Source organism: Tenrec ecaudatus, chromosome 13, assembly GCF_050624435.1.
Source record: "Tenrec ecaudatus isolate mTenEca1 chromosome 13, mTenEca1.hap1, whole genome shotgun sequence".
Classification (NCBI taxonomy): Eukaryota; Metazoa; Chordata; class Mammalia; order Afrosoricida; family Tenrecidae; genus Tenrec; species Tenrec ecaudatus.
Window position 1 is genome coordinate 37,341,789 of NC_134542.1, and position 19,597 is coordinate 37,361,385.

Genomic DNA, 19,597 nt, shown 5'->3' on the forward strand with positions numbered 1-19,597 from the left:
CTGACCTGTTTTTAACAAATTTTTTTACCTTTTATTTATTTCTAGGGAACAGTTTTATGTGGGGTATATATTTCTTGGTTGGATTTTTTATTTCTTTCAGAATTTTACATGTTATCCCATTACCTTCTTGCCGTCATGGTTTCTGCCAAGAAATCAGTGCTTAGTCCTTTTGGTACTCAGTTGTAAGTCACTGTTTTTTTTTTGGTGTGTTTTTTTTCCCGAGCTGCTTTCAGAATTATTTCCTTGTCTCTGCTTAAGAAAGTTTGAGTATGATTCAACAATTTTTCTCTGTGCATTTTTGGGGAGTGGGGCGGGGAGTCTCTTCCTGTTCTGGAATTCTCATCACATGCAAAATAGTTCCTTTTGATAGTGTCTACAAGACCAAAAGGACACAAAATAAATACAAAATTAGAAGCTATACAAAAACAGCAAATAGAAATTAATAGTAAGATTTCAGAAGTAGGTAATAGAAAGGGCAAAACAGTAGAACTGAATCAATGAAAAAGAGAATTAGTGAAATTGTAGGGGAATTTCCCAATACTAATCTGCGGGAAGAACAATCAGGAAAAAGAATGAAAAAAGTAAAGCAAAGAAAACATCTTTTTGAGTAGCCAAATTTACATAGGTGAGTGCTGTGAATCGAAATTTGAAATTCTCCTATAACCTGCTCATATGCCTTGGATTTCTTAGAAATCTGGGAACTATGATTTTCTGGATTTCTTAGAGGTCTGTGATGAAAGTTTCAGCTCTAAGAAAGATGGACTCCTGGTAGCAAAACAGGTTAAGTGTGGGGCTGGCTGCTAACTGCAGAACAGGCAGTGGTTCGAGCTGTGCTGTAGGAGAGTGCTGAAGCAGTCCCTGTAGGCCACTCTGAGTTCAAGATCACTCCAAGCTAAAAAGAGAAGACGTGTGAACAGTCTGGTGGAGCTGAAGTAATGCTTCCCTATGAATTGGCTTTTGCTTATAGCTTCTTAGAGACGTTCTCCCCGTATCCTGCTCAGCAGTGCAAGACTTTCTTGAAGTCTTCTGTAGATGAGTTGGGAGAAAGGTTTATCTCATCACTGAGGCTATATTTTTTTGCCTTATGGGAGGAGGGTTGGGGATGGTCTTTAATTTTTTATCATACAATTTTATTGGTACATCATCCACATTATCATATAATTCAATCGCTAGGGTCAGGGGGAAACTTACTGGATTACTTCCTCCAAGTGCAGATCCCTACTCAACAGAGCAAACCCTGTCATGTTGCTCTGAGGGTGGGCCTTGAGACACCAAACACAGGGTGATCTTGCCCCCCACCCACCCATTGGACAACCCCGAGCCCGGGGTTCCCCAGGTTCTAGTGTCAGCCACCTCCAGTCCAGGACGGCCACTCTCCATGAGCACCCCAGTTCTCAGTTCAAGGGTGCAGGTAAACTTGAGGCAGGGTTCAATTCATTCAACTGGACCTTTGTGCCAAGCCCTTCTGGTGTAGCCCCTGGATTATGCCACTCTGTCTGCATGGCCAGCACCCAAAGTCATTATGCTGTTTAGTCATGGCATGGTTCATCAAGGGTTAGGTAGAAACTGATTCTAGAGTCTACCCAGGAACATAAAATCTTGTCCATTGACTGCCTAGCTTCCCTACAGTCATTGGTAAACATTCCTTGCTGATGTAAGGTCACCTCTCCGCAGGCACCCACTGTACTCACCAACAGAACTGTCAGTCTCTCCTCCAAAGTGCAGATGTTCCTCTCCCGAGTTCTTGGCTTGGTTGTCCGGCAATGATCTCCTTCCATTCCTAGGGTGGGGGTGGGGGGGCGGTCAGAGGGCTTGATTTGCCCCAGTCTTTTCTTGATGTTGTAGAGCGTCAAGTGGATGGTTATCTCCCATTTCCCCCCTCTTGAGAGGGTGACTCCAGACACTGTCAGTCTCCTTCAAGTTGGCTCCTCCTGTTGATCTCTGTGCCACACAAGGGGAGATCTAGGCAGGGGGCTCCATATCGGCACCATCTTCCCGGAAGTCCCGGTTGTGTCTACCTTTTCTTTTCTCTGTGTTCCAAGGCCTCGACAGCTGCAGTTCTAGGTCACCTGGCACACAAGTTGATAGCGAATTTTTTCTCTCTTCATTTCTCAGGGGAAGAGAAATATAACTAAACAATTGTTGGGAAAGATACAATAAAAAGCACCTAGAATTTTGGGGGGGGAGAGGGGGAGAAAAGTATATGGCTCTTTAAAGATCACACAATAATAGTATTGTGCTACTGAACTTAAGGTTGAGAGGTTTTTAAAAAAAATGTTTACATGTGTTTTATTGACTATGCAAAGTGTTTTAGTGACAATGCAAAGGCATATGACTCTGTGGATAGTGACAAATACTGATAAACAACACAAAGAAGGAAGTCGCAGGGCACTTCCTTTTACTGATCCCGAACCTGTCCATCGATGACAAGGCAGGCATTTCGCTAGAGCACTGCACAGTTTACAATGAGAGGCAGGTGTTGTCAGGGGTGTAGTTCAGAAGAAAGTGGCATCAGGATGGGAGGGACACTTACTGACAACGTGAAAATTGCAGCGGGAACCATAGTGTTACTGAAAATAAAGGTTGACACAGGTTGAGAGAGTTTTGAGTGAAGTGATGGTATATATTCTTTTTTTTTTTAACATTTTATTAGGGGCTCATACAACTCTTATCACAATCTATACATATACATACATCAATTGTATAAAGTACATAAGTACATTTTTTCCCTAATCATTTTCAAAGCATTTGCTCTCCTTTAAGCCCTTTGCATCTGGTCCTCTTTTTCCCCCCTCCCTCCCTGTTCCCCCCTTCCTCATGAGCCCTTGATAATTTATAGATCATTATTTTGTCATATCTTGCCCTATCCGGCATCTCCCTTCACCCGCTTCTCTGTTGTCTGTCCCCAGGGAGGAGGTCACATGTCGATCTTTGTAATCAGTTCCCCCTTTCCAAACCACTCACCCTCTACTCTCCCAGTATTGCCCCTCACCCCCTGGTCCTGAAGGTATCATCCACCCTGGGTTCCCTGTGCCTCCAGCTCCCATATGCACCAGTGTACAACCTCTGCTCTGTCTAGACTTGCAAGGTAGAATTCAGATCATGGTTGTTGGTGGGGGGAGGAAGCCTCCAGGATCTAGGGGAAAGCTGTATTCTTCATCGGCGCTATATCGCACCCTGACTGACTCATCTCCTCCCCTAGACCCCTCTGTGAGGGGGTCTCCAGTGGCCGACAAATGGGCTTTGGGTCTCCACTCTACACTTCCCCCTTCATTCACTATGGTAAGATTTTTTTTTTTTTTATGATGCCTTATCCCTGATCCCTTTGGCACTTCATGATCACACAGGCTGGTGTGCTTCTTCCATGTGGGCTTTGTTGCTTCTGAGCAAGATGGCCGCTTGTTCACCTTCAAGCCATTAAGACCCCAGACACTATCTCTTTTAATAGCCGGGCACCATCAGCTTTCTTCACCACATTTGCTTATGCACCCGTTTGTCCTCGGCGATCGTATCATGGAGGTGTGCAGCCAATGATATGATTTTTTGTTCTTTGATGCCTGCTAACTGATCCCTTCGGGACCATGTGATCACACAGGCTGGTGTGTTCTTCCATGTGGGCTTTGTTGCTTCTGAGCTAGATGGCCGCTTGTTCACCTTCAAGCCTTTAAGACCCCAGACACTATCTTTTTTGATAGCTGGGCAGATGGTATATATTCTTTTGAAAGAAAACAAACAAACAAAAAAAACAGACCAAAAAGAATATTGGATGTCTGGCTTTCAGTATAGTTTCCGTAAGAGATGAGAATGAACTTTTCTATAGAGTTAAAAAAAAGAAAAAAATGTAAACAATGGTGTTTCAACAAGACTAAAACTGACACCAGACAAGCAAGATCCTGATTGATGTTGACATTAGCATCTAGGCGACCGTGAAATTGAAAAGTTACACGACTAGTGACAAAGAAAAACTACTCATTAGGTATGCACACAGTGTAATTTATATGTATATATATATATACACACTCAGACATTATATCTGAAATTCTGACTTCAAATTTAATACTTTTAATTCTATGCATTTTAATGTTGAGGTTCCCCGACGTCAAGATGATGTGCGAAATAATATTTTTCTGGAGCTCCTGGAGTGTGAAAACACAGCATCGTTTCCTGTTTTGTTGGGGACTGCTCGGGTACATCTGTATGAAGTAATCCAGGTGGGTGTCAAACCACGTTCTCACCTCGCGATCACATCGCAAGTTGTTATTTGTTGTTGCCATTTTTATGTCACCGATGGATTTTTTATTAATTTCCTGCCTTCAAACTCCAGTGTTTAACAAACCTCCCTCTGTTACAGAATGCCTTTGTAGCACCCTGATATTAGTTTTACAAGTTTAATTTCCAGAAGAGTAGTGATACAACTTAAAAAAAGCATCTTTTAGTATGAAATGCTTCCTGAAATATTTTAAGGTATGGCCCTAACTACAAGTTCTGTTTTTCCGGTGGCAGTTCAGAGTTAAGCTCAGTTGTTTCATCAATAGTTAGGTTGCTTGTAATTTGCTTGTGTGGGAGGCATGTGCGGGAAGTACAAGTTTCAGGCAGAGTTTTCACAGAGTTTGCTTCCACCCTTTCTTTTCCTCCTTTCCATCCCTCGCTCTCCAGTTGGGACGGGTGCCCTGAGCTTAGAGGGAGAGAGAGCACTGTTTGATAAGTGGACACACAAGCAAGATGCAGCATTTCCAGGAATACTTGTTCAGGAACAAAACCAGGAAGCCCTCAAGGACTTGTGGCAGCATGTAAAAAACACGTCGGAGCCCAGTTGCAGGGGTGGGTTGTACTGGCCAATATCAGGGTACGGCCAGCATCAGAGAGATGGCTAGCATTCTGAAAAAAGAAAGATCGACAAGTACTTGGTGATCCTCAAAAAAGAATAAAAAAAGGACCATGAAAGGGTTTTTAAAAACAAGTTTTAAAACAAACAAAAGACTATAGAATGATAGAAGTACAAACTAACCATTTCAACTCTTTATAATAAATGATTAGCCATTGTACTAAAACCACTAGGTAATGGTTTATTGGGGACAAGATAGCTGCGTGTGGTGACAGAGTAGCGATCCATAGATGGGTGGTTGCTGAGGGGGCAATGTACCCTACAACAGAGAGCTCTGTAGTAACTCCTTTAACCACGTGGCTGTAGTCACCCCTAACCAAGTACTCAAACTTAGCCCAGCTACTTGTGGACAGCTCACCATCATGTACTGTGCGATACAATGCGGAGTACACATCAACTGTAACTTACTCTCATCAAAAATGTTTGACCTGAATTTAAGCAAACTGAATCTAGACTGACAGTAGTTTACATGCTTTTAAAGCATCAGGGTCACAAGAAATAAAAATTCAGGCACACTGTTTTTTGGATAGGAATTTAAAAATCTCCAACAAAATATCAGCAAATCCAATCCAGAAACACTATTACCAACAGTATTTCCCTCAAGAATGTAAATTTAAAATCTGATAATCATCTACTTTAATATATTGACTACTTTAATAATAACGGGGGGGGGGGGGGGAAATCACACGATCCTCCCAGCAGATGCAAGAAAAGCATTTAAGAAAACCCAATTCCCATTATAACAACACTCTGTAAATTAGAATTACAAGGGAAAATTCATGGCTGACAGCATACAAAGACTGGATGTTTTACTCCTGAAGTCTTGAAAGACACAGATGTCCATTCTCGCCGCTTCTACTCCCGTTTTTCTGGAGGTACTTGCCGGGGAAATCAGGCAAGAACAACAAATGAAAAGCTTCTAAATTGGAAAGGAAGATGTGACGCAATCTCTATTTACACACAGAAACTCCTGAACCAAAACCAAACCAGACTCACTGCCATCGAGTCAGTGCTGACTCTTACCGACCACTGTGGGTTTCCAAGACTGTTGCCTGTATGCTGGGAGTAGAAAGCCCAGACTTTCTCCTGAGGAGCTGCTGGTGGGTGGTTTGGAACTGCCAACCATGTAGATCGCAGCCCAACGCCGAAATGCTACAGAAACTCCTAAGGATCTACTAAAACCGATTAGAACGAATAAGCAAGTTCAGCAAGGTTGCAGAATAAAAGATCAATGTAAAAAGTCCATTGCAATCATGTCATTGTGAATGAGGGGGAGTGCGGAGTGGAGACCCAAAGCCCATCTGTAGGCAACTGGACATCCCCTTACGGAAGGGTCGTGGGGAGGAGACGAACCAGTCAGGGTGCAGGGTAGCAACGATAAAACATACAACTTTCCTCTAGTTCTTAAATGCTTCCTCCCCCGCCACTATTATGATCCCAATTCTACCTTACAAATCTGGCTAGACCAGAGGATGTACACTGGTACAGATGAGAGCTGGAAACACAGAGAATCCAGGACAGATGATCCCTTCAGGAGCAGTGGTGAGAGTGGTGATATGTAGATCCTTGTAATCAGTTCCCTCTTTCCACCCCACCCTCCCTCGACCCTCCGGTATCCCCACTCTCACCACTGGTCCAATTGCAAGAAAGTGTCTGAACATGAAATTAAAGCTCCATTCACAAGCACATCAAAAAGAATAAAATACTCAAGAATAAAGCCATCAGAGAAACTGTAGTTTATACACTCAAAATTAAACCGTGGTTGAAGGAAATTAGTTGTAAATAACAGGAAAAGCATGAGCAGTGAAAGGGAAAAAATAGATACATTGAAATTGTTCGAAAATCAAACCTTTGAGCTTCAAAGGACATCATCGAGAAAGTGAAAGGACAACCACAGAATGAGAAAGCACTTAAAATGTTTACATACGATTTATAAGAGATTTGCATCCAAAATATATAATAGCTCAACAAGTAACCCATTACAAGTGGGCAAACACCTTTAATAGACATTTCTCCAAAGAATGTATATAAATGGCCAGCCACACGAAGGACGTGTACATCAGCACCCCAGCGAGGCAGTGCTTCCTGGCCATGAGGAAAGCTCGGTTCTGATTCACAGAGACCCCATGGGGCAGGCGGTCGAACTCCCCTCCACGGCTGTGACTTTTTACGGGAGCAGGAAGCTGCGTTTCTCTCCCAAGGAATCAAGGTGGTTTCACACTGCTGACTGCAAGACGCAGCCCACCCCTACGCCACCTCACTAGGAGGGAAAAATGCCGTTAGCAACAACTGTTGGTGAAAGCATGAAGAAATCAGAACCCTTTATACATGGTTGGCAAGAGTGCAAAATTGTGTTGCTGCTTTGGAAAACCATCTTTGAGTATTTCCTCAGATGAGAAACCTAGACTTGCCACTGCTGTGAACTGCTGCCAGGCAACCCTCACTCATGGTCACCCCGTCCGAGCAGAGGGCAAGAAGGGGTCGCTGTTCCGAGGCCATCCCTGTGATAGGCGTAGATTGGCCGAGGGGAGCCAGCCCAGGTGAGAGGATAGAATTGCACCATTGCATCACCAGTAGCTCTCATAGACTTGCCATATAATCAAGCAATTGCACCCCTAGGTGTGTCTGCCCAAGAGAAATGAAAACTTATGTCCACATCGACCTTGTATGTGAATGGTTATAACAGCCATATTCATAGTAACTACAGTTTCCACTGGAGCCCAAAGATGGGAAAAAACTCAAATGTATGTACACAAAATGTACATCTGTCCCGTGGACATTCCTTCACACACAGAGGGTGAACACCTGCTCCATGCTACAACCGCATGGTCCTTGAAAACACTGTGTTAAGTGGAGGATGCCAGTCACAAATGACCACATTGTAGTTCATTCTCTCTTTGAACACCCAGCGTAGGTAACTCTATCTGGAGCGAAAGTAGACTAGCAGTTGCTTAGAGGTGGGGAGATGGACTATGGGGCCCTGACTTTCTTCTTAAGGCGAGGAAAATGCTCTAACATGGACATTATTGATGGTTTCATGTATCTCTGAGTATACTTGAAACCACACAAAGTATACACTTTAGATGGGTGAATTGGGTGGTTTATTAATTATGTCTCAACAAAGCTGTTAAAAATGTTTTTTAAAAGATCTAAGGTAGCTATGGAATCAGAATCCCATGAGCTGTAGGGGAAAATGCTCGAAAGGAAGGACCCTGTGAGATGCTGGGTTAGGGGAAAAGACTTAGAAGAGAGCAGAGAGGACAAGAGATGGCCGAGGCACCAAAACCTCGCCTAGTGTAAAAGATCCTAAAAGTCCCTCCCTGCTGGAGAGAGAGACAGCTGTGTCAGGAGTCAGCTGATCGTGTAGATTTAAGTCACCCCTAAAACAGTGTGGGCATAGAAGTCATTCCAAAATGGGGGGCTTCTTGTCTAGACCTAAAGGTAAACAGTAACATTTATTTCCCATCACGTGCACCTGGATTGTTTGTCTTTTTTCTTGTTTTCTTTTTTGCTCTTGTTCTTTTACTGAACATTCATTATGTTTGTTTCAACTATTAGATTTATAATAACGTGCACTTAAAAAACCATTACCTGATTACTATAAAATGATTTGGATCTGCCCGAATGATTCTGTATTTAAGATTTTTGTTATTCCTTTTTTCTAGAAAGGATGCTTTACTGAAGAATTTCAAATTTCCAGTAAAAGCACAGTAAGAACTTTCCTAAAACTTAGTGTTGTGAACATGTAATATTTTCTTATTGCTTCCCATGACTTTAATGTTTGGAGCCCATAGAGTTTTATTCTTCTCATGATAGCATATTAAGGCATTATGTGTGTTTTACATAGAGTACAATATTGACTCACAAAATGGAACTGCGGTGCCCTTTTAAAAAAGCTGCTACCTTACTGCTGACTGGTGGAAAAGCCTAGAAATCGTTGGGTGAGGGGGTAAGATGCCTTTTTCTGGCCGTGTTGTGTCCCTCTGCGGCATACCGCCCTGGCGTCAAGATTTGGGCGCTCCCTTGAGCTCTCCCAACCAGGCCCGCAGACCTGTTGCGCTCAGCCCTCCCTCCAGGGGGCGCCACCACTCGGAGCAGCGGTGGGCACCGATCGGCCCGCGCGCCAGGGGGCGCCGTCGCCGGTCTCTTCTCTGATGCGGAAATCGCAGTTGCAGTCACAACACGCACACCTGGGGAGCTGGGCCTTGCGCGCCGGTTTGACCTGACCTCCCCTCCCCTCCTCTTTGCGGGGTGGGGGGGGGGGTGCACAGGCAGGAGCCGGAGGGGATGGGCCCTCCGAAGGGGCCCTGGCGACCCCGTGGGGGTTGGGGAGCACGTGACCCGTGGGGCGGAGTGTGTGTCCGCTCACATTGCTCATCACCTGGGGAAAGGTGGTCACCTTCCCCCGGCCCCCCTTGCTCTCCGAGCCCGCGCCAATTCCATGTGGGTTGTGCGGTGAGCTTGTACCCCCGGTGCGCAGGAGGCGGGCGGGCCGCTGAGGCCGGGAGCAGCCGTGCTCCAAATCTGCGTTGAGTTCCTCGGTGATTTACCTCAGACACCGCGCTTCTTTTCCTCTATGTGGGACCTGGTGATGGGAGGGGTAAACGCACTGGTCTGAGTACCAGGTCAATTTTTATGGTAAAATGTAAGAAGATGGAGGGAATGCGAGAACATTTAAATCGGTGCATGTCTGTGTACACATAAACTCGTGTGCTCACATATGTGAAGATAAGTCAAGCATTACTGCTACTGGGTGCACAAGTTCACGCTAACCAGACGCATTGAAACGTGTGTGCAATGGATGGACGGCTGCAGACAGGTTCTCAGAGTAACACCCTGATATTATTCTGGTTTAGGGTGCCTTAATTAAAAAAAGGTCCAATCAAAAGCGTAGCTTCTGTGATCTGCGGGGTCACTTAAAGTCAAGGCAGAGAGGTTGACGGGAACTGGATTTTGGGATCCCAACAGAGTGATCTTGATAGGTTTTCTCAAAGAACTAAGGACGAACACAGAGGCTTGTTAGGAAGAAGTTTCCAGAAAATGGAAAACTGCATTGGTGAGGAAAAGTGCTAGGACAGCTGTCCTCAGACACAGACTTCCCATCACAACAATGCGCTCGCTCGTGCTTAGAAGAGAGGACGCCTCACCCGCCCACCTGGCAGCCTCAGGGTTGCCCTGCAGACTTCTGTTTTATCGCCCAAAGCTCCAAGAACCTTGAAAAGGTACACTGCTCCATCCTCCTGAGAATGCCCACTTTGTCGCTTTGACGTAGGGCACATTGAAGACCCCAGAATTCTTGGGGCTATCCAGTCAATCCAGACTCCCGGTTACCCGGGAGGAGATTCTTGACTAGAACTGCAGAATCTTAGGGACCCAGGGAGCCTCCTCTGTCGCCAAACTTGCAGCTCGCAGGCCGACGTGGAACCGCTGAGCCACCAGGGCTCCTCGGTGGGAAGAGGAGACTCCGCCTTCAGAAGCAGGTGGAGCCGAGGGAGGACAGGCCAGGAAAAAATGAAAGGTTAGGGTGACCTTCCAGCAATACTTTTTGACTTACTCATATGCGATTGTATTCAATATAATCATATTAACTGTCACTTGATATCTTTTGTATTTTAATTATATAGTATTCTTAACTTTTCAACTTTGACACTTTAAAAAAATCATTTTATTGGGGGCTCGATGTTTTTTAACTTACCATAAATTTAATATATTTTTGTATAGCGTTCTTTCGGGAGATTCTTGCTTGGCTTTTCTAATTCATAAGTTAAGATAGAGATGTCACTTCTCCATTAAAATATTATTCAAATTCAACTTAAAAATAAATTCTCCAAATGTTTAGCTTATCTGCAGGGTGGAGATAGAATTTAAGTTCTCCTATGGAAACTTCGGTTTTGGATTTTCACATCAGGTTAGTACACTTTCTTTATGAAGTAATGTTACTGTAGCTCTTCAGTCATATTGAGCCTGTACCCTTCCCAGTTTGGTAATCTCTTTAAAATAGTTAAGAAATGGTATTTTTCTCCAGTCCACAGAAAAATGAAATGTTCTCATTGTTTGCATATACATTTAAAAGCAATGGTATTTTATATTAAATGTCTTTAATATAAAATTAGCTTGTTTGTGTATGTGAATATATAAACAGATTTATTTAATTAAAGACAAAATTATTTCAGGATTCAAGAACTGGATGTGGATTTTTACATCTACAAATATTAAAGATTGAATCATTCAGCTAATATTTTATGCTCTGACCACATCTTTTCATTTCCTTCATGGTAATTTCAATATCTGATATTATGTGAACCCTTCTTGATTCATCTAGCAAGTAATATATCCAAAAAACATATATTTCTCGCTTTGGTCTCATCCCCCTAAATCATTACCGTATATCCAGATTGCAGTAAAACATTTTTGTGCACTAACCTTTGTTCGTGTATTTGCGTATCTCCTTAAGACAGAAGGGAAATTATTGCCCCAAAGAATGATCTTTCAAAGGACGTGTTCTAGGAAGGTAGCACCTGATGTTTGAAAGAGCTTTTGGTGTCCCTGGATAGTAGCCCAGCGTGGTGGCATTTACAAATCTAGCTCCAGTATCGTTATAGTAGAGTTATAGCGTAACTATAACCGCCTCTAATCATCTTTATTTTACACACTCTTTTTCATGTCATTGTTGCTATTTTCATAATTTCGGGTGGTTTTAAATTTGATGCTGGATTGGGGTCTTGCCTCTTCTTACTTTGCACCATGAAGAAGTCTCTGTAACATTTTAAAATTTTGCCTGTGGCATATTATAAGGATTTCTAATGAGAATGGATTCAGAAGTAATACACAGATAAAGATACCAGGCACAAACGTTTTCTTTTTACCTTCTATTCTTTCGCTTTCCTTTCTCCTTCCGTCGTTTTGTTTCTTCTCTCTTTTTATGAGTTAGGATTGATGGGGCCCCTAATTGTGTACTTCATTTAGGTTTGTGTGACAGTCACGGCCTGAACACTAACTTCAGGGGTGGGCTTTGTGTCGGACTATACTATGCTGATATGACAATACCCATTCTTAGGATGACATACGTGTTTTCAGGAAAACAGGGCAAGCATTGCTTTATCATTGTGAGGTGCCACGGAGCCGGCTTACAGAGACCCTTGTGCCCACCGCCTGCTCCTGTGCCTTCCTCACACTCGTTCTTCCGGTTGAGCCCGTTGTTTTGGCCACTGTGTCCATCCGTCTTGTCGACGGCCTTCCCCGTTCGCTGCTCCTCGGCTTTACCAAGCACGACGTCCTTGTAGGTGCTGGCTTATTCTAAGTATTGTAGGTGTTGTGTTGCTATTATTGTGTACCTTATTGCAGATTGTGACTCATCATGACTCTACAGGAGAGAGAGTAGACCTGCCCCTAGGGTTTCGTAGGCTGTAAACGTTCAGGTCTTCTTTCCCATGAAGCACTCGTGAGTTTGAACCGTAGACGACTCAGTTAGCTGCCAAGTGTTCATCCTTGCACCATCGCGGCTCCTTTTTATGTAGTTAAAACCCTCAGTGCAGGAAGTCGATGCTGACTCACAGCCACCCTACAGGACAGGGTAGAACTGCCCCTGTGGCTTTCCGAGACTGTAACTGTTAACGGGAGTAGAAAGCCCTATCTGTCTTCCTTGGAGCGGCTGGTGGTTTCGAACTGCTGACTTTATGGGTCGGAGCTGAAGGCATCACCACTGTATTTCCAGGGCTATAGTTATATGGCGTTAGAATCTACTAAAACAAAGACCACACATATTGTTAGAAAAAGAAGGAGATATATAAATAAGAGCTCAACTTTTAAAAAGTTAATGTATATGAATATGTATATGATGTCTAGTCCCATACTTGTCCATCATGATACTGTAAAGAGAGCATGGATTTGAAGGCAGCCAGAGCTTCATTCAAATCCTGGCTTTCAGACCTATTTGGTTTCCCTTAAGAAAATCACTAAAATTCAGTTTCATCTGTAAAATGGGCAAAGCTATCTACCTCATAGGATTACTGGGGAATTAAAGGTATAAAATACTTGGCAAGTATTAAACTATCAATAAATATTGTTTCTTACTTTTAAAATTATTATATTGTGTTTTGGTGAACGTTTACATAGGAAATTCAGGTCCCACTTAAACAATTTCTATACATATTGTTTAGTGACATCGGGTGACATTTTTCACCATGTTCCAACAATCTCATTATTTCCATTTCAGCCCTTCTGTTTCCATTAATCTAGCTTCTCTGTCCCCCTTTACCTTCTCATCTTTGGTACAGGGTCAATATTTACTGTCTGGTTCCTTTAGATGATGACTTCAGGGTGCACAATACTCACAGTTGATGTTTGTTATTTTGTGAGGCATCAGTGGTTTGAATTCCAGATTTAAAGAGTAGCCCTAGACACTAGGCTTAGAGGGTTCCTCTAGTCTTCCCTGGCCCAGTAAACCTGCCCCTCGGTTTTTAACGAAATGTGAGTTCTGTTCCACATGTTCCTTCCAGTCTCTCTGAGACCTTCTAGTGTGGCCTGGCCACAAGGACTGGTGGTGGTGGCTGAGCATCATCTAGCTTGTCTGGTCTTGGGTTAAAGAGGCCATGGTTTCTCTGGGCTTCTAGCTCCCCGGGCTAGTTTCTCTTTTGAGTATTTGGTTCCCATAAATTTCCTCTTGTTTCACAGGAGTAGAGATAATATTTGTACAGTTCTTTCTCGTCGTCATTATTTTCTCATTGTCTCATTTTAGGCCTTTGCCAATAATCTTGGTGGTGAGTAAGGTTAGGGTGAACTGTAATTTGTACTAAAATGTTTGTCTTTTCCTTCAGTTAAAACCTCTTCAGAAGATTATTGAGCCATCCATGTTTATGTCTGTTGTACCGCCTCCAGAAAGGATAGACCCAGTGTCGTAAGTGTTTAAAGTCTTATTAATCAGAGTAGATCATGTGAATATTGAAAATGTACCATGCCTGATGGAGTGGTTCATTTGTGTTATGCTTGCCCCAGGACCTGGCCAGGATGGACCAGCTCCCAGGTAGAGAGAGCAGTAAGTGGTACTGAACGTCAATGCACCCCCCCACCCTCCCGGCCCCCAGGAAACCCAGTTGCCGTGGAGCTAACGCTGACCCACGGAGAACTGTGCTCCACAGAGCGTCCAGTGGCTGGTTTTTCTGAAGTAAACCACCAGGCTTTTCTTCCGAGCTACCTCTGTCTCTGAGTAGACGTGAACCTCCACCCTTTTGGTTACGTTCACATCTTCAGAAAAAAAATCTATGTCCAAAAATACCACTGGAAATAAAAACAACTAAAATAGAGTGTGCCAACAAATCTTGATATTTCAACAGTAAATGTCGGTTAAAGGAAAATGAGCACCCGAGAAAGAAATTTCATTTATAGTCTAATCAAAGGATAAGCAGCAGGGGAAATTTTAATGCAATTGAGAGAATTAAATAGAGGATGATGGCGACTATATTCTGAAGTGGTTATTGTTGTAGGCCGTCACCAAACGGCTGCTGCTTGGCTAGGTGCTGCGGAGTTGGCTCCGACTCCTAGCGACCCCTCTGTACAGCAGAACGCAGCGCTGGCTGCTCCTGCACCAGCTTCACAGTTGGTCTTACGGTCGAACCTATTGTTGCCGCCGCGGTGTCAACCCATCTCGCTGAGGGCCTTCCTCTTCGTGCTGCCCCTCTGCTTTATCAAGCAGGATGTCCTTCTCCAGGGACGGGTCTCTCCTGATAAAAATGCCCGAGTACGGGAGATGACGTTGGGCCCTCACTGAAGGTCTGCTATGTCCCCTCTGCCCAAAGGCATTGCCAATACACAGGTAAATGATACTTGGTTCCCATGAGTTATGGAACGTAGCCAAGGTGCTTTTAATGCTTCTCGGGGAAAACGGGGAGGATAGGGCTCCCAATGAAGGCTTCTGAAAGAAATAGTGTTTAAGGGGAGACTTCATAAATGAGTAAAGTTTTTAGGTTGTTCCCGGAGGAGTGAGGGGACATCTATAGGTCTGTAGAGTCACAACAGAGACTGTTACATTGCGATTGGCCCAGCACCTATGAGCAACGAGGGTTGAGCTCGAGGTGAGATGGAAGCAAGAGGCAAGAGTGCAGGCTGCAGAGCCAAACCGTCTTACTTGATCTGTTGAATAAGATCAAAACAAGAAGTACCTCTTTGAATTATTGTAATGATTAAATAAGCTACACAAGCAGCACTTTAAAATGCTAGTCAACTGTTCAGGAATTACTACTTCCCACCCCCACTGGCCTCAAGTCTCTTCCAAGGCATAGTGACCGGATGTAGGGTTTTTGAGACCATGAATCTCGACAGGAGCAGAGGATCTTTTTTTTTTTTTTTTTCCTTCAGCACAGCCCAGTCTCTAACTCACAGAGCCACCGGGTTCCCCTTACCAAGTGATTAGCCATTTATAAGATGAATAATGTTTTATCTTTGTTTTACCATTCTAAGTTGGTGCTTCTCAAATGTGAGTGACTTGTACCCCTCTGGGTGCTCAGGAGTGAGCGAGAACAACACAAGGCCATGGGGAAGCAGGTGCATCTTTCTGGAGGGTTGCTTGCACTCAATGTTTTCTGGAAGCAAAGTGTTATATTAAAATTAATGTCCACCTATTAGCGAACACAATAAAAAGACAAAGCGTGACAGGACCACGATGTGTCCATGAAATCAGGTGGTGTTTGGTTAAGCTTACCCCTCCAGCCTCTGTCACCGTCCTCTACCCACTTAGGTGGGAAGTGGAGGAGACACTGCATTAGCTCTAGAGCCATTGGAAGAATTTTAAGTGGGGGAATACTCTGCTTAGCTTGCCTCTGATGTGGTTTCAATCAATGGGATCCGCTGTGAACAAAAGGGATGAATATTAGAGGCCAAGGACTGGAGGAGGCTGTTGCGTTAATCTCGATGACAGAAAATGAGGATTTGAACTAAGGCAGTGGGTGAATGGGAATACAAAGGAGCCAATCAATTTGTGGAATATTTATAATGTCTATTTCTCCTGTAATTAAGAAATGACTCATTGGAATTAAAATGAGAGAAAGGGGAAGGAGAGGGGGAATGAGATGTTCAGATTAGGATGGGTCCGTGGGCATATAAAATATTTGGTGGTACAATTTGCTGTTTGCTACAGTGTGTTGAACCAGGGGATACTAAAGAAAGAGCATATTTAGAGAATGGGCAAATGATGAGTTCTATTTGAATACGAGCTTTGGAATCAGAGAGATTACTGTTCAAATGCTGACTTTGTCACTTAAAAGCTGTAAGGCCTTGAACCCTAATTTTCTCAAATGTAAAATAGGACATTATTTTTTATTAAGTACTTTTACTGGAGGCTCTTACATCTCTTAATACAATCCATACATTCATCCATTGTGTCAAGCACATTTGTACATATGTTGCCATCATCATTTTCAAAGCATTTTCTTTCTACTTGAGCCCTTGGTATCAGCTCTTCATTTTCCCCCCTCCCTTCCCCTTCCTCCCTCATGAACCCTTGATAAGCTATAGATTATTATTTTCATATCTTACATCATTCTGTGTCACTCTTCCCCCACTTTTCTGTTGTTTGTCCCCCTGGGAGCAGGGTTATATGTTTATCCTTGTGATCAATTCTCCTTTTATTCCCCCCACCTTCCCCTTATCCTCCTGGTATCACTATTCTCATTGTTGTCTGTCCTGGACTCCCTGTGCTGTGGGCTCTTGTCTGTAGCAGTGTGCATGTTCTGTTCTAACCTGATTTGTCAGGTAGAATTGAGGTCATGATAGTGGGGGGGGGGGGGGGGGAAGCATTAGAGAACTAGTGGAAAGTTGTGTGTTTCATTGGTGCTATACTGCACCCTGACTGGCTCATCTCTTCCTTGTGACCCTTCTGTGAGGGGATATCCATTTGTCTGCAGATGAAATTTGGGTTTCCACTCCTCTTTCCCACCCCTTCACATTGGGATGATTTTGTTCTGGGTCTTGGATAACCTGATACCTTACCCCATTGACACCTCGTGATCGCACAGGCTGGTGTGCTTTTGCTATGTGGGCTTTGTTGCTTCTCAGCTAAATGGCCACTTGCTTCTCTTCAAGCCTTTAAGACTCCAGATGGTACATCTTTTGGTAGCTGGGCACCATCAATTTTCTTCAACACATTTGCTATGTACCCATTTTGTCTTCAGCAATCAAGTTAGGGAAGTGAGCATCACAGAATGCTGGATTATTAGAACAAAGTGTTCTTGTGTTGAGGGAGTACTTGAGTTGAGACCCAATGCCCATCTGCTACCTTAATTCTTAACATATAGATATAAGTACTTAGATATATTTCCCTCTCGTCATATATAAATATATTTACATATGTACATACCTGTATTTAGACCTCTACAATTACCCTTTGCCTCCTGGTTCTTTCCTCTATTTCCTTTTACTTTCCTCTTGTCCCACCATCATATTCAACTTTCATTCCGGTTTAGTAATTTCTTGCTGTTACATTGCCCTTGATTAAGCCCCAGTAGGCATCCTATGCCCTTTTCTCCATTGATTTTAGTTGACTTGTGCCCTTGTCCCGGGATTGGTTGCCCCCACCTCCTTGCCAGATATTATAACTATTGCCTCACATGAGATAGCCAAATACCTGGCACAGGAAACATTCCAAAGAATTCAAAACAAAAACAAGCTCGCTGCCATTGAGTCAATTCTGACTCATCACAGCCCTAAAAATAAAAAAAGAGTAGAATTGCCCCTGTGGGTTTCCAACTCTTTATGGCTGTAGAGTGTCATCTTTTGCCACGAAGCAGCTGTTAGTTTGGAAATGGAGCTCTGTGGTTAACAGCCCAGTGATTAACCCATTGCTCCACCGGGCTCCTTACCAAAGAATTAACAACTCACAAATGAGAAACACAGTAGATAGAGACCTGGGTGGTTAGGAGAAAGTTCTTTCCATTAGAACAGCCCTGGTCCTCTCTTTTCCCCCATCTTTGCTGCTCATGGACTTAGCATCAAGAACAATCAAGAGAACAGCTCTCTCGAGATTCCCACTCTTGGGTTCTTTTCTAACTCTATCCTTTGATAGTCCGGGATGGGTAGATGAGTGGACAGTGTAAACAGGAGAAGAATTCATCACTGATTTTAGAAGCGTACCTTTGTGTGCTTCAATCTTCAATCTTATTGTTTTTGCAGAAATGTTATTATGCCACAGCCTCTAGAATACCCAGCTTTCCTATCCCCAGACCTGAATGTGACTATTGGGAAGCCAAGTAAAGCCAACCAGCCCTCTGTTGTGCGACTTGACAAACTCCAGGAACCACCCCGCAAAAGGTAAAAATTTAATATTCATATACTAGTCATAGTTTCTCTTTATATTCTTCTTTATTTATATATTGATGTGCTATTTATTTCTTTTTTTCTTACTTTGGGACATAAGCTTGCCTTGCCATTGGTCCATAAACCATCACTGTTATGGGCACGTAGATAGTTCCTGATTACTGCTTGCCATATTTAGGTGTTTGTTTTTAAAAGTCAGCTTCATAGCAAGGGAAGAGTTGGAAAATTGTTTATATAGGATAAAGAACAATTCTTATCAAAGGGAAAAAAACCCAGGATGATATAAAGTCTCCAGAAAGGAACATCCATTCAAACAAATCTTTGTAAATCTTAAAGAAGGGCTACAGAGGTTAAGGTTAAGGTAGCCACTTGAGAACCCTCCCAAAATATCACTCACATCAATGATACATACCCACTCTTCCATACCAAATGCTCTAATAGAATCCCTTTGAGTTCTAACTCTTATTAGTTTCATGTAACCTCCTTGCTCTGACATGTCTTAATATCTGCCAAAATATATTACATCGAAGAGTTTGAACTCAAATACAAATGAAAAAAACACATTTTTCCCCATTAACAACTTTGCTTTGTAGCAGGTAATTTTAATGATTGCTCCATCACAGCCTATCACATTTACATAGTTGTTCATTTCAAAACTCTTACAGTGTCTGAAAGTGTAGTTAGGTGTTTCTGGGTGTGACTGGGTGGTTATGACCCACAGCAACCTTATGTGCAGCGCAACAAGACACTGCTCAGGCCTTCCTCCTCCTCACGATTACTATTAGGAGCCTCCCTCTTCTTGCTGACCCTCAACTCTACCACGCATGCGCTCCTTCTCCATGCGAAAGGAAAAAAAGCAAAATAACAAAACAAAATGCAAGTTTGCGCCTTATTTTTGTTATTTATATTAAATGTTAATTTCTTCCTTTGGGGCATGGACTTGCTGTTGGTCCATCAACTTTCACCCAGAAGGCATGCATTCTGAGATTATTATGTGGAACAAGATATCTTAGGCTTCTCTAGAGAAGCAAACCAGTGACGAGGGAGAGAAAGAGAACTTGATTGATTGAGATTTGTCTCAAGGAAATGGCTAACCCTGATACTTCTCCTGGTTTACATAGTGCAAGGGTTGATGAACCTAAGATCCTCAGGCCAGCCCTCAGGCTACTGGCCCACTGACTGTCGAGGCTGATGAATCCCAAGGTCAGTAGACAATGTGACAGGGCACTGGCTCAAGTCCAAAGAACTTGGAGGTCAGGTGATGATGAGTCAATGACGGGATCCAAATCAAGCCAAAATCCCTATAACTTTGCCAGAATTCGACATATATTGGATGCAAGCTGTACTCCTGGGAAATTCCCTTTCAGCTGATGGGGTGCTCAGAGCAGATCTCCTCATGGAGGTTGT

The 19,597-nt window shown here is 43.2% G+C and overlaps 1 protein-coding gene across 1 annotated transcript in view; it reads left to right on the forward strand.

Annotated features, from left to right (window-relative positions):
- Positions 1 to 19,597, forward strand: part of CATSPERT (catsper channel auxiliary subunit tau) — a 100,988-nt gene that overhangs the window by 24,085 nt on the left and 57,306 nt on the right. Inside the window, exons 5-9 of the mRNA XM_075529069.1 lie at positions 4,089 to 4,211; positions 8,551 to 8,595; positions 10,725 to 10,793; positions 13,702 to 13,781; positions 18,047 to 18,184. Of these exons, the coding sequence (XP_075385184.1) occupies positions 4,089 to 4,211; positions 8,551 to 8,595; positions 10,725 to 10,793; positions 13,702 to 13,781; positions 18,047 to 18,184 (455 nt within the window). The remainder of the gene's footprint in view (positions 1 to 4,088; positions 4,212 to 8,550; positions 8,596 to 10,724; positions 10,794 to 13,701; positions 13,782 to 18,046; positions 18,185 to 19,597) is intronic.